The sequence below is a fragment of the Eretmochelys imbricata genome, chromosome 5 (genome assembly GCF_965152235.1).
Source record: "Eretmochelys imbricata isolate rEreImb1 chromosome 5, rEreImb1.hap1, whole genome shotgun sequence".
Classification (NCBI taxonomy): Eukaryota; Metazoa; Chordata; order Testudines; family Cheloniidae; genus Eretmochelys; species Eretmochelys imbricata.
In genome coordinates this window covers 94,916,912-94,931,785 of record NC_135576.1, presented here as the reverse complement: position 1 = coordinate 94,931,785, position 14,874 = coordinate 94,916,912, and the positions used below count along the sequence as shown (strand labels likewise).

The 14,874-nt window shown below is 37.2% G+C and overlaps 1 protein-coding gene across 2 annotated transcripts in view; it reads right to left on the bottom strand.

Annotated features, from left to right (window-relative positions):
* Positions 1-11,012: 11,012 nt before the first annotated feature.
* The window catches only part of LOC144265188 (guanine nucleotide-binding protein G(q) subunit alpha), a 265,047-nt gene continuing 261,185 nt past the window's right edge, over positions 11,013-14,874 (bottom strand). For both annotated transcript variants that reach the window (XM_077817552.1, XM_077817551.1), the window contains exon 7: positions 11,013-13,113. In XM_077817552.1, the coding sequence (XP_077673678.1) occupies positions 12,923-13,113 (191 nt within the window). In that variant the 3' untranslated portion in view covers positions 11,013-12,922. The remainder of the gene's footprint in view (positions 13,114-14,874) is intronic.

Below are 14,874 nucleotides of genomic sequence, written 5' to 3'. Positions count from 1 at the left end.
GTTTTAGACTGGCATAAGTGAAACCAGCATTTGGTCCTGCACATTTGCAACAGTGTGGTATATATCAAAATGCAGTTAATTTCATCTGCACCCAAATAATCCTCTCCCTTCCACCACCATCTCTGCAAGAGATGCAAAGGACTTCATGACCATGCTTCAGCCCCACTCTAGACAGTGTTTGTCTTCCTCCTCTGTATTCTCTTATCAGTACTTTCAAGGTAGGCCTCAAGGCAGGCCCAAGAACGGTTCCTCCCCCAAACAAAAATAAATCAATTTACAAACACAAAAAGGGAATACCTTCCCCGCCCCACCCCCTTTTGCTGGGGTGGTATTGTCCCGCTGTTGGCCCCAGGGCACATCAGTCCATCCCCTAATCAGGGGCTCCACTTTGGGGGTTTTGGGGAGCAGCTTCTCTCTCTGGAGAAGCCTGTCTCCCTGCTGCCACCAGCCCTGCAGCATTTTGTTTCTCCTCCCCTCTAACCAGAGTTAATCCCTTCTCAGTTTATAGGAAAAAGGGCTTTTACTATTCCACCACTCTCTCACAGCAGCCCAGCCTGACTTTGTCACAGTGGCTTCTGCTCCACAATAATAATTACTCAAGGCTGCTGAACCATCTGATAAGCTAGGTAGGTTAAAAGTTAAAAATTTATCTGACAAAACAGCATAATCATGGCTCCTACATTGCACCTTGCAGAAGCAGATTATTTTTTTTTACTAAACCAAATCAGGCTACGCTAAGAAACTTGGATTTTGCCATATTTTAGTATAATAAAGAACCACTTAGAAGGGTAACAATCAGAATATTGATATAAATCCTGAGTAGCTGACCATTAATCTAATTTTCCATAATATACATTTAAAAATACTCAAAAATCTGATAAGCGGTTGATTTTGACCTTTAGGCTATAAACTAAGCATTAACAGTACCTACATGCAATTTTATGAATACATGTTCATTTAATAATTTTTAAGAGAATTCAAATCAGAGCCGGCCCTAGATCAAATGGCACGCCAGATGAGGAGCATTTTCGGCACCTCCTCCATTTGTTAAACTTTTGAATTCCTTATTTTTTATTGCATTTGTAGCCTATTTCATGACTTTGATTCACATTTTGCATGCATGATTTATCCCGGTCATATAAGACGATAAATGTGCACACTAGGATCTGTAAATCTGTATTTATTAATGCTGTATATAGGCAAATTAAAAAAAATGTCCTTTAAGCTTATAGAAACCTTTTAATTTTATGAATAACTGAAATGTACTAACATCAAGAAATTGAACTTTGCACCAACACTGTGTGGACCAGTATTAAATAGTGTTACAGTACAGTAAATAGTGTTAGTGTAAATAGTATTACAGTAAGTGACAACCTTAGAATGTTAATTTTAGTCCTTTAGTTCAAAAGGTCGCTTTTCTTGCCTTTGCCCTTGCAAACTGAAGCATAGTGTCAGAGAGATCCAAAGACTGGCAAAATGGCATTTTCAAGTGATAAAATAGCAAGCGATGTCAGTCTCTCATTAGCCATCATCGATCAAAGATATTTTTTGACAAGCCTGAGTCTTGAAAATCTGCATTCACCACTCACCACTGTGACTGGCAGCATTAACAGAATCCTCAAATCTATCCACATATTAGGAAAAGTATCCTTCAGCTCTGTATCATGAATGAATTGGAGAACTTGGAGTGACGAGTGCTTCCCGTGTCGCAAAACACGATGGATGTTGTCCAATTCAACATAGAGGTCTTTATCATTGACATCCGAACATTCCCCATGTGTCAGCGTCCGGTGAAGGTCCATACAATTGTTCAAGAGTTTTTTCCTGTCTCCTGGCAGCTCACTATGGTCATACAACCCCCTGCCCCCACGTCTTGTCATGGTGTTTCATTTGCCTAAACCTTTCTTTGCTGGACATTCGAGCAGTGTCAAAAAGCAAGCAAAAAACCTCCCTCTTGAATTTTTCTTCCAAGCTTCTCATCACCTCATCTCTGCCCTCATAACCAAACTGTCTTTTCTTCCAATGCATACAAGTTTCCTTGAGGACAGGCTCAACTCTTAAGTTTCCCACCATTTCTTTGGCAGCAGTGATGGCATCTTCAAATCCGTTGTCTCTGTAGGCCACAATGAAATCAAGGCAGCTTCTCATCAAAGTAGTAGTCGTCGCGCTGTCTATCGACTGAGTTTGTAATACCTTGCTTACAATGTTTACTTGGGACAGGATATTGTTCCAAACTACAACTGCTATCAATCAATTCATTTTGAATTGTTTTGCTGTAGCAATGGTCCATAGCTTTATAAACTACTTGACATAGGTGCTTATGCATGACATCATCATATTTCCCAAATAGCTCTACCAAACCAAGGAAATTACCATTATGTTCAGTGAACAACTTATCCGACGAGCCCCTAGAAAGCCAAATTATTCTTTGCAAGGAAGAGGGTAATTGAGATCAGACGCTCAAGTATGTTTCTCCAATGCTGAATTTCTACATTAATAATGCACTGGTCTTCTGCATCTATGCATTTATTCAGCTTGAGCCTGGACTCGACCTCCATCCATTTGGAGTAGGCCTAAAATGGCTGGGTGACTTTTCATGTTGCTTCAGAGCATCAGCTTAGTTATGCCAGTAATTGTACCCAGAAAGTGCAAGCAATAATTTGGCATTCTTGTCAAATATTTTGCAACAAAAGCAGTTGATTTTGAATAAACTAGCCAATGCTGATTCAGTTTCTCACCGTTCTTGAGTGTGTCTGTGACTTTGACAAGTGTCGCTTCCGCTCATTAACTGGAAACGTCATATGCTCGATTTTGCCTGGCCCATTCAAAATTGTACAATCAATATCAACACTGTTTAGGATTGCTGGCCATAAAGTAGGATCTGATATATCGATTTGTGGCATGCAATTTTTCTCACTGCTGTTTCTGTCATCATGCGAGGTTGATTCTTCTTTATCATTTCTCTCCTTTTCATGTAAACCATATTTTTCTTTGTCATTACTCTCTTTTTCATGTAAACCACATTCTTCTTTATCATCACTCTTCCGATGCTGCCAGGAAAACTGGATGATTCTCCATCACTTTCCTCACATTTCCATTCCTTATCTTCAGGTAAATCTGCTAATGCCTTAGTAATAGGACTTCCGTCATTTAAACTTCGCTCCTCAATTTCTTCTGTCCTGGGACGATTGCTACTGCCTATAGCCTGATCTATGTTGTTCTGTTTCAGATATTTTCCCATCAAATTTGCCCCTTGCTGCAGACTAGATTTCAGTTGAGCTTTTTGCTTCCTATACTGAGCTCTTGAAAACAGACAGTAATAGGGAAAGCAAAAATCTATGTTCTGCAGTCTTAGAAAGTCATAAAACATTATGTGTTAAATATGGCAAAAGAAGTAACAGTATTTCTTTTATATTGGTGTGCAGATAGGGGTCTGATAGATATTTCTCGCATCTCATTAAATATGTCCTTTATTAGTTGCTACTTACAGTCTTCAAGTCTTAAAACACAAGTATACTTTCACAATTATAGGGTTCACAATATTGCAGCTGGGCTATCACTTTGTTCTTATATCTCACTGACTGATTGGAGACACCCCGCTCCTTATGCCCTCTGTGAGGGCACGGCGGACAACATTCTGGAGGTTCAAGGAAAATGTAGTTCTCAGAAAGTCGGGAAGGTTCCACGAGATTCTACAAAAGTCCAGAACATTCTAGGACGTTAGTGAAAAATGAATCCAGATATGGAATACTTGAAACATTTTACTTCAAACCATCTATTTTCCCTTTTGTCACTAACAACAAAAACAGCACCCTTAGCCTGGCGCACTCCAAGCCCTAAATCCGGTTCTGATTCAAATACTGCATTTTGAGGTAAATGAAGTTTATTTTTATGATAGAATGACTTATTTGCTTTATAATAAATGTATACAAGTGCAATATCTGTAAACATTTACTGCATGCAATTCTTCTTTTGTGAGTAGCACTTTAAAAGGTAATTAGTTATTTATGTCAGTGGGAATACATTTAACTTATTGTCAATTTAATACTTCTCTCAATTTCATCATCAATCTTTAACCAACTGGTTGCCTACTATCGAGGCTATGAAACATTTAGGTAAGAGGACTATAGAAGAAAAGTAAATTTTCAACAACATTGTGGCAAATATACTCCTCCATTGAAATTGTGCTCTCACTGGGGTTGCATATGACAATGGTTAGGCACAATTTGACCCATTGTATCTTTTGGTGACTTATATCGTAACTAAACTGTTGCTATAAGATTTTGTCTTTCTGAGATATTTGCCCACAAAATTAATTAGGGCAACCCCCTACTGAGAGGAACTTTCTGATCCTGTCTTATCCCTTGTTTTAAACCCATACCTAGTTTTTTAAGTCCTTTCACTTTTGTAACCACTGCTGGAACTGATTTGACCTCTGCAAGACAGCCCTTCCTGATAACAATAGGAAAAGAAAAAGGAGGAAATCAAGATGAAGAAAAAAGGATCAGAGAAATGCAGAAATGGCTTCACCAACCACACACATAGAGCACCACTGTAAAAATGTTTCCTCGGGGGTGCAAGGAGGCAGCTAATCAATATATTACACAAAAGAGTGGGGGAAAGGAAATTTTGGAGAAGGACACAGGAACAAATTCTTACAGTTTATGAAAAGTGCCATATGTTCTTAATGTGCCTAGGGAGGACAGGCAAGCCCTCAGTTTTTAAGGTCTGACCTAAAAAGCACAGGAATTCAATATCATCTACCTCAGAAGGATGAAAAGTCTGATTTGCAAGTACCAGGATTTCAGTCTGGGGTTCCAGAGTACCTAGTTTTTTCAAAGCTGACACTTTCATGGCTAAGCTATTTCCTCTGACATACCTTAGCATTTATAGGAATTTATTTAACATTCTTACCGTGTTAGTATGCTACATATAGAGAATACATGCAGGATGTTGTGTGTTGATAGCGGCTTTGTTGTATGTGTTTTGGATGGTCGTATTACTCAGAAGTGACAAGACCATGAGTGAGCTGTCCAGATCATCCCAAATGAGTGCAGATAAAACCTTTATACAGCACCATCATGTATTCTATATACGTCATATATAAAGTTTCTTAGAAATGTTTTAGCATTCTAAAAACTCTATTAGGATACTTGTTCTTTTTACTCCACCTCTAAAACCAAGTGTCTTAGCTGTCATCAGTCCAACTGATAACGTATTTCCAAAAATAGCCTAGCATACTTTTTCTGTATATATATTTGTCACCCTTTAAAATCTGATATCTCAGGCACTCGCAGGACTAGAAATAATGTCTGGATCCTATTGGGAATTTCCCCCTCCCAATAAAGTTTCCATTTTTAGCCCTGCAGGGCCACAGACAAAGTCATGACATTCTGATTATAGAAAGGCTGACAATAGCCCATCCTGGGCCTCTTAATAGATGCAATTTTTGGTGAAATTCCATATTTCTGTGGAAGACTGAGTTTTAAAATAATGGCATTTGTTTGAAGCTCCCTAAGCGTTTCGAATGTTAGACTAAGTTCGGGGGGATGGATTAGTGATCAGGTAATATGGTCATAAGTATGTGATAAACTGCACTGATGAGTGCTAAATTTATCAGATGGATATCACTTCTGCGTGTACTGTATCCAGTATAACTAAATATCACAAATTACAGGGCTCTTCTTGCTGAACTTATCTTTATAAGGGTGATATAAATGAATATTACATTATTCTTCATACTTTCCCATCTCCTTACATTCCACTACAGAAAATAAACAAATAAATAATAATAATTAGAAAAATTAGTGGCAATTCACTGAATACTTCAGTCAGGCAGACTATTGGAATTCTAAGAATCAGATTTAAACAGCCACATATTAGAGCAAAACTGATTTCTACAAATGGCCTGGAACTCCACTTCCTCTGTGATAGAAGTGTGAGTTATTGGTCACTGTTTAAGTATTAACCAGAGAAGTTGAAAAGCAAAATGTCACTCTGTTATGCTTGTCATCCCATAGACAATCAAAAAGATTATGAGAAACATAACAAGGAGTCATAAGGGTGGCATCTTAAAGACTAAAAGATTTACTTGGGTGTAAGCTTTCATGAGTAAAAAACCCCACTTCTTCAGATGCATGGAGTGAAAATTACAGATAGGGGCATAAATATTATTGGCACATGAAGAGAAGGGAGTTACTTTACAAGTGGAGAACCAGTGCTGACAAGGCCAATTCAGTTAGGGTTAGGGTGACCAGATACCAAGTGTGAAAAACTAGGACAGGGGATGGGGGGGTGGGGGGTAATAGGTGGCTATATAAGAGAAAGCCCCAAATATAAATAAAAAGTCCCTATAAAATCGGGACACCTGGTCACCCTAGTCAGGGTGGATGTGGTCCACTCCCAATAACTGATGAGGAGGTGTCAATACCAAGAGAGGGAAAATTGCTTTTGTAGTGAGCCAGCCACTCCCAATCCCTATTCAAGCCCAAATTAATGGTGTAACGTTTACAAATGAATTGTAGCTCTGCAGTTTCTGTTTGAAGTCTATTTTTGAAATTTTTTTGTTGAAGTATGGCTACTTTTAAATCTGTTACAGAATGTCCAAGGACATTGAAGTGTTCTCCTACTGGCTTTTGTATGTTACTATTCCTGATGTCTGATTTGTATCCATTTATTCTTTTACATAGAGACTGTCTGGTTTGGCCAATGTACATGGCAGAGGGGCATTGCTGGCACATGATGGCATATATCAAGTTAGTAGATGTGCAGGTGAATAAGCCCCTGATGGTGTGGCTGATATGGCTGGGTCCTCTGATGGTGTCGCTAGAGTAGATATGGGGACAGAGTAGGCAATGGGATTTGTTACAGGGTTTGGCTCCTGGGTTAGTGTTTCTGTGATGTGGTGTGTAGTTGCTGGTGAGTATTTGCTTCTGGTTGGGGGGCTGTCTGTAAGCGAGGACTGATCTGCCTCCCAAGGTCTGTGAGAGTGAGGGATCATTATCCAGGATAGGTTGTAGATAGTTGATGGTGTGCTGGAGAGGTTTTAGCTGGGGGCTGTACGTGATGGCCCGTGGCGTTCTGTTATTTTCCTTGTTGGGCCTGTCCTGTAGTAGGTGACTTCTGGGTACCCGTCTCACTCTGTCAATCTGTTTCCTCACTTCCCCAGGTGGATATTGTAGTTTAAGAATGCTTGATAAAGATCTTGTAGGTGTCTGTCTCTGTCTGAGGGATTGGAGCAAATGTGGTTGTATATTACGGCTTGGCTGTAGACAACGGAACATGTGATGTGTTCTGGATGGAAGCTGGAGGCATGTAGGTAAGTATAGGGGTCAGTAGGTGACACATCTCCTCATCAATTATTGGGAGTGGACCACATCCACCCTGACTGAAATGGCCTTGTCAACACTGGTTCTCCACTCGTAAGGTAACTCCCTTCTTTTCATGTGCCAGTATATTTATGCCTCTATCTGTAATTTTCACTCCATGCATCTGAAGAATTGGGTTTTTTTACCCACGAAAACTTATGCCCAAATAAATCTGTTAGTCTTTAAGTTGCCACTGGACTCCTCGTTGTTTTTGTGGATACAGACTAACAGGCTACAGCTCTGATATGAGAAACATGTCTGCTATTGCTGTACCACTGAAATTCAGCCAACCCATTTTAAAAGAATTCATACTGAAGCCTAGCAGATTTTGTTAATTTTCTAATAGGATGTTGGTTAAATATCTTATTTCTTTCCCTTACTGCCTCTTAAGTTTTTGTTTTACATAAGCCAACCAATCTTTAGTAATATCATCAAGTGATTTTCTCCACTGCAGGGAGACTAGCCTTAAAGGGTTTGAAATTTCTGCTTGTAACAGAGATATGCAAGAAGTTTCATGTTTAGAGATTACTGTATCTAATGAGGATAAAATATGTACAGTCTAAAAAAGTAATCACTGGAATAAAAAGATTTATTCCAATGTTCATTATCATAAAAAGCATTCCAGGAGAACAATAAGCGGAGTACTTCAAGAGAAGCAAACTTCAAGGAATGAAGATACTTTAGTACAAAATTATGGCCAAAAATACTGTATTTTTAACCAGCAAGATCATTTGGGGGAAGTATTTATACAACATTAGTTTTTGTCAAAAACTAGTTCCCATCCCCAAACAACAGACAATACATGCATTTGAATGACATTTTAAGAACAGCAAGTATGATTTTTTAAATACTGTAAGTTAAAAATGTATCTGACAAAACCCCCTAAATATTCAGGTCAAATAAAGACTACCTCCAGGTTGGTATGTGAAGAATCCAGCAACAGCTTGTAGATCCTTTGAAAAAAAAATTCCTTACAATCAGATGTGTCTGGCTGATTTTATCTAATGTTTTCCCCACCATCACATTAATATTCAATTGAAAAAACTTTTTTTAGAGCTAAAGTTATGTGAGAGTTATAGTATTCCCTCTAACCAGCAAAGCAATGACTCAGTGGGATTTTACTTACACTTAAACTATATTTCTTTTTTGTCTGATGTAACTCAAAATCATATGCTTGAACAAATGCTGTGTGAAGCGTGAGGAGAAAAAACCTGCAGTTTTGAACATATGGTTTCGAGGACCTGGTAGGCAAGATCATTACTGAATTGACCATAGGACATGGATAAAGGACATAAATTATTAGTGCATACTAAACTGTAAAATGTATGGATTATGCCCAAAACAAGAATTGTATTTACAAAAAAAGCAGATGTCTAAATGTCCAAAATACAGCAGTTAACCTCATGCAATGAAGCCACTTTAATTTTCTAGTCAGATGGTGACAACATGATGAAATCCCAAAGACACATGTGGACTATATAGTTGGGTTTTAAACTAGAGGAAGGTCTTTGGTAGGCCATGTTAACATATTGTGCACACATCATTAGTTAAACAAATTAATGTAGTAGTTAGTATGCAGTGTAACCCTTATACAGAGTTTCAAGAACAGCAGCACATATAATAAATTATTTGGGTACATTTTATTTTTTTCAAGTGGGTTAACATGTTTTTGTGTTTTCCTATTATTTCATTCTTTTGTGAGGAATGCAAAACAAGGGAAGGATCATGAGAGTGAGTAATTTGAAGGTCATTTGCATCTTACAACCAAAAGCGGGGAGTCTAGCGGTATCTTAATATGCAGCCCTTTTCCCCCCCATGTAAAGTTTTTGCAAATCATGCAGTCAATTCTGACTGATATCCAGCATAAAAAGTCTCTTCTCAACTTTCAAACTTAAAAAAATTATGGTTCACAATCATGTGGCAGTATGATTAAAAAATTACAGTTCATACACCTTGACAATCAAAATAGTCTTAATTATAAAAAGTAAAACTGCCCTTCTAGCTGTATTATCCTCTATCCCTCACGATAGTGCCAGTTAATTTGTGAAAAAGGCAAGTTTAAGGTTTTTGTAAAATACATATTACAGCTTTCTTGTGCTAGTGAACATCTAGTATACATAGGTTCCCAAGAGGTTTTCTTTCCCTCCTCCCCCATTTATGACATTCAACAAAATCACATTGTTTTGGCAAAGTTGAAAGGGTTTTTGTTTTGTTTTTTTTTTTTTGCCCTCAGCTTCATGTTAGAGGCACAAACTTCTGCTCTATAAGGCATAGTAGAAACCATCAATTGACAAAGAAAACCAAACCCAAAATCAGCAAAGGAATATATTGCAAGTGGGAACAGCTGTGTCATTTAAAAAGGAAAATATGTTTTTGTAAACTGGCATACTGCAATGCTGTGTTAGGTGATTCATGAAAAGCTTGCCTTGGCATTTTGAAGATTTTTTTTTCCCTCCCCAGAACATGCTCAAATGATTTAAACATTTGCCACAGGTTCAACTTACCTAAAACATACCAGAAGTATCCCAGTGGCACACACTCTTGAAAAATTTTGCAATCACAGTATAACTACAAAGCATGAGTAAACTTTTGGTTTTTGTTTTTATACAAAACTTAAAACCAACTCTCCCCTCCCACTCCACCCCAAGCCCCTGCCAAAAAATCCCATAAAACAAAAAAACTCCTTTAGGCTCCATTGGCCTCTATTTGCCACAATTCCATTTATATCACCATATCTGGGATGGTCAATCTATTCCCATCTTAAAAGAAGGGATATTATCATGTACCCCAGAGTCAACAGTGGAAAATCAGGAGCAATTTTATAATGCCATATATAACAAGACTAACTGTTCTGATCGTCCATTTAGAACATCAGTGTCACTTTTTATCTTCTATGTCTACCTGCTGTAGCTTTATTAAATAAAATAGCTTGACTCAATGGACGCTGATGATTTTTTTTTGTTTTGTTACATTTAAGGTTTTCATAACCTTTCAAATACTATTCCATTGGACTTCTGTATTATATTCTGTCATATGGTGTTTTTAGGGAAGTGGCGATGTATAACTGTTAGTACATTTGTACAACAGGCTACAATCGTTTCTAAATTCACTTTTCTAATAAAAGTCATCAGAGAGGTAAGACTAATCTGCTGTGCATTTTCCAAAAAAAATATATTAAAGAGCTCACATTCCAATCCCAGATCGTATGGCAAAAGTTCTTCTAACAAAGCTGGTTTCTACATCTGTATAAAGCCCCGTCAAAAATCAAGCATTATTTTGAGAGTGAGTGACCTTTGGGTGTTGTTTTCAATTTACCTCTAATCAGGAATGTACAAATGATTTTATACAGCATGATGCTAGTACCGCTCTGTACTATAGTAAAGTATTTTGTTTTGTAAATAAAAAAAATCCCTAGTCAGAAATAAACTGACAAAATTTACATTCTTCTCTCTTAAAAAAGTAAATAAAATAACATTATTTAAAATGTGAATTAGCTATAAGACATACAATACAATTACATAGATACATATCAATACAGCACATTCAATCTGCCAAAAAATTAATGATTACAAAGCCAATATGGATGCTGCCATATATATATATATAGATAGATAGATATCTATATCTATCTATCTATCTATATATATCTGTATGTACAATGATTATAGCATTCATAATTGCACTATACCTACAACCAGTTTTAAATTACACGGTGTCTCATGAGGGAGAAAAATTACAATTTTTGTTATTATTGTTGTTTTGCATTGGGGGGGGCGGGTTAAAGATGAACCACATCTCGTTAGTATTTATTGTTAACTTTGGTACTCAACTTGTAAGCCATTCTTTTTCCCCCTCCCCTTTGTTGCTTTGAAGGAGCAATTTCTACATAAGTGCACTCTAGTGCTGCATGGTATTGCGGATAATCAGTCCAATTACATGTCAGACCTCTGAGTTCTCTGCAGCTTGCTAGCAGTCTTGTGACTAGTTAAAAAAAGTTTTTTCAACCCAACCTGCAGAAGAGAACCTCATAAATGTGTGTGCTGTCTTTGTTGTTTAAAAAAATTGCACATTTGGAGTTCAAAAGTAAGATCTTTGCTGTTTCATTTACATGAATAAATCTTTCTATGGAACACTGAGAGAGGCTACTTTGTATTAAGCCTATTAGATATCTGTCAATCAATTAACAAGCAACTGTATCAAGACGGGGTCCTGAATATGATTACTCATCAGTAATTTCATGTTTCACAACTAAAGGTGCCTTGATATTTCTGCAGAAAATGTTCCCTGTACTCTCATACTGTCTTTGACATAAGGACAGAGTAAAATTGTCTTTAAATTAGTGTAGACAATACGCATGTGCATGATGCATCCAGCAGCATTTTCACTCATGCTGCTGTTTTTGGCATTGAAAATGGAACATTTTCTATAAAAAAAAAAAAAAAAAAGGAACATATGAGCTAAAACTTTAATTCTTTATCATTTGGCAATTGTCTCAATCAGGCCATTTCCCAATCAATCAATTTGGCATTTCAATTAGTATCTTACGTTTCAAAGCTATTGGTTTTATAAAAAGCCACGTTTGGCAACATGAATTTTTTTTTATACAATAAAAATAATGTTTAAATTGTGGTCAAAAATATTTTAAAAGCGCTTACTAAAAAACCAAACCAAACCAAACCAAAAAATAAAACAAACAAAACCAACCTGAAAAAACACTGTTTCAGGCTGCAGCCGCTGGGGAAAATGTAGTGTCTATGGCATTTTTATTTGGCATCTATGATTTGAAAGAAAGAAAGAAAGACACATGGCAATTAAAAAGAAATTCTATCATATTCCACGTTACCATTTTGCCTTAGTCATTTCATTACTGTCTTCTATGTATCGTTCTGATTTGCCACGTTGTAGCTAAAGTTAAAATCCATGTTATTACAACTGCTGTTTTTGATCCCAGTATCATAGCCCACAGTGTGAAGACAGTTTGCAAAATATCCATGTCAAGAATTTTAAAATCACAGTATCAATACTTTTGATCTTTCAGAAAAAGTACATACTGTAAAATTAGAATGATTGATGGCTTAAATTATTATGATAGTATTTTCCTGATCAGATCACTGTAGAGAAAAAAGTTTACCAAGGAATGCAACTGGGAAAAAAGGCCGTTGTACCTTTGAAAACAATAATAAAATGTAGCGGAGGAAAGCGGATAGAGTGAGAAAGAAAGAGTCGGGGAAAGGGGAAACCAGCATGATTTTCCCTCAATAGCAAAAAACCCCCTATCCTTTGTGAGTGCATGACTGAGAATTTAAAACACACTGAGTCACAAGGTTTTGCCTAAAAAAATGAGGAAACATGCTGTGAATGTATTTCAGCATCTTTTGTTTTTCCTCAATATAGTTTAAATAAAATCATAATATTTACTACAAACTCTGTGAACATTCACAGAGTCCAGGCCGGCAATAAATTAGTATTATGCAAGTCGTTTTCACAGATAATACAGTCCCTCTTGTATATCTTCAATTGCCCGAAGGGAATTTTGGGAGGCCTACTAGGCACAGTTAGACCAGGTTGTACTCCTTCAGGTTTAACTGTAGGATAGTGTCCTTGACAGCAGCAAAGACGAAGCGGATATTCTCTGTGTCTGTAGCACACGTGAAGTGAGAGTAGATAATTTTGTCACTGTCTGGATTCAGGTCTACGAACATCTTCAAAATGAACTCTCGTGCCGCCTGTGCATCTCGCTGGGGTCCTGTTAGGTTAGAAAAGAAAGTTAGTTTTGCAAAAGCTAATCAAATGCATGAGCTTCTTCTTTGTCAGAGAGAATCCTACTATGTCTAGCAGCAGGTGGAAGAAAGTTGTAGTCTGTGATATCTGGTAAGAGAAATAGGGAAAGATTATTTTATAAATCAACTCACACCATGCCCTTGCTCTTTTCTTCTCAGTAGGACCTTTTAAAATAAAATTGAGGGAAATTTCAGAGATAAAATTATGCTCATGAGGGCATAAGTATTTTCCTACCAATTATTCCACTTCCCCACCAAGATACCCTATTAAATGGGAGAATGAAATGGACAATCTGTAACAACAAAGGATGAGCAAAACAGAAACCAATCCTTTTATAATTAATCTTTCAGTAATTTCAAAGGGTTAACCAGTATTTGGGGTATTGTAATTCAATGTTCATGTTTAAACAAAAAACTAATCTTGTACTGTAACATTTACTACTTTTACAGCTATGTCTGAGGATTTTAATACATAGTTTAAGTGAATTACATTCTAAACTAAGATGACACTGTCTCAGATAGAACTTCATTAATTTTAATGTTAGCTGATAATGAAATACAGTTGCTTTGTAGTTGATGCACTTCTGTTACAAAGTTGTTACATTACAAAACTTAATGATCTAACTAATCAATTGTTATTTAATTTACACACAATAATTATCCTATTAAATGAAAATTAAGGCTGCAATTCTCAGAAGGGCATGCAGTCTATGTAACCAGGCTGCATGTTCAGCTATATGCACGTGAGGCAAATGGACCAAACACTCACTCCCAACTTGGGAGTAGCCAATGTGCATCCATTGCACAGCCAGTACTTCAGGGAATCAGCAGGAGTAGTGACCACATGCTGCTGCTTTCCCAGACCAGCATTTGTGAGTGTGCTCCAAAGAGTAGGGGCCAAGGAGTGTCTCAAAACAAAGGTCCCCAGATCTGTTTTTACAATGGGCAAAGCAACATATTCTTCACTAGATTTGTCTTTAGCTATGGCTGAACCATTTGGGCTGAAATTTTCCAGAAAAATTCAGCCTGGGGCAGACACCTACCATGGAAAATTTCAACCCAAATAGTTAAAAGTTTGTCAAAGTTATAAACAACTGAAAACAGGATCTTATAACAGGAAGTGTTGGGACATCTTAGTAAGTGGGGCTGACCTAGGCTTGAAAGGATACTAAAAATAATTACTATTCAACTGTCAGCTTTCAAATAGATGGAGGATTATCAAACTAAAATTATGCTGAATTGTAAATAATAACTATGGTCTGATCCTTATCCTTGTTCTAGGTGAGTGGACCCCTGCAACTGCACAGAACAATTTGCAGGACCATGAGCTAGGTCTCTCAAATCATAAACTAGTGTTTTCCTAATCTCGGTCTTGAAAATTAGAGATACTATCTTTTTGAAGCCTCAGCAAACTTGTAGCCTAATCTGCTGTTCACTCTCTGGTAGGGACAATGGAGCCTTTAGGTTAAGTACGCAGCCCTTCAGTCCACTCACCAGATGAACCTGGGACTTTTCTTCCACTCCAAGCAAAGCCTCCACTCAGATACTTTAAATAACTTCACTTTCGCCTCATGAAAACTTCCAGAATGTACATCCTACGAATTTCCTTAGCAACTGGTATGTGACCTGCATAATGTTCTCTGGAACAGGCACATTAAACCTGATATTAGTAACATCAAATTAGAATGAAGGAAACTCCACTATAAAAATGGAGTGGTGGAAGGGTG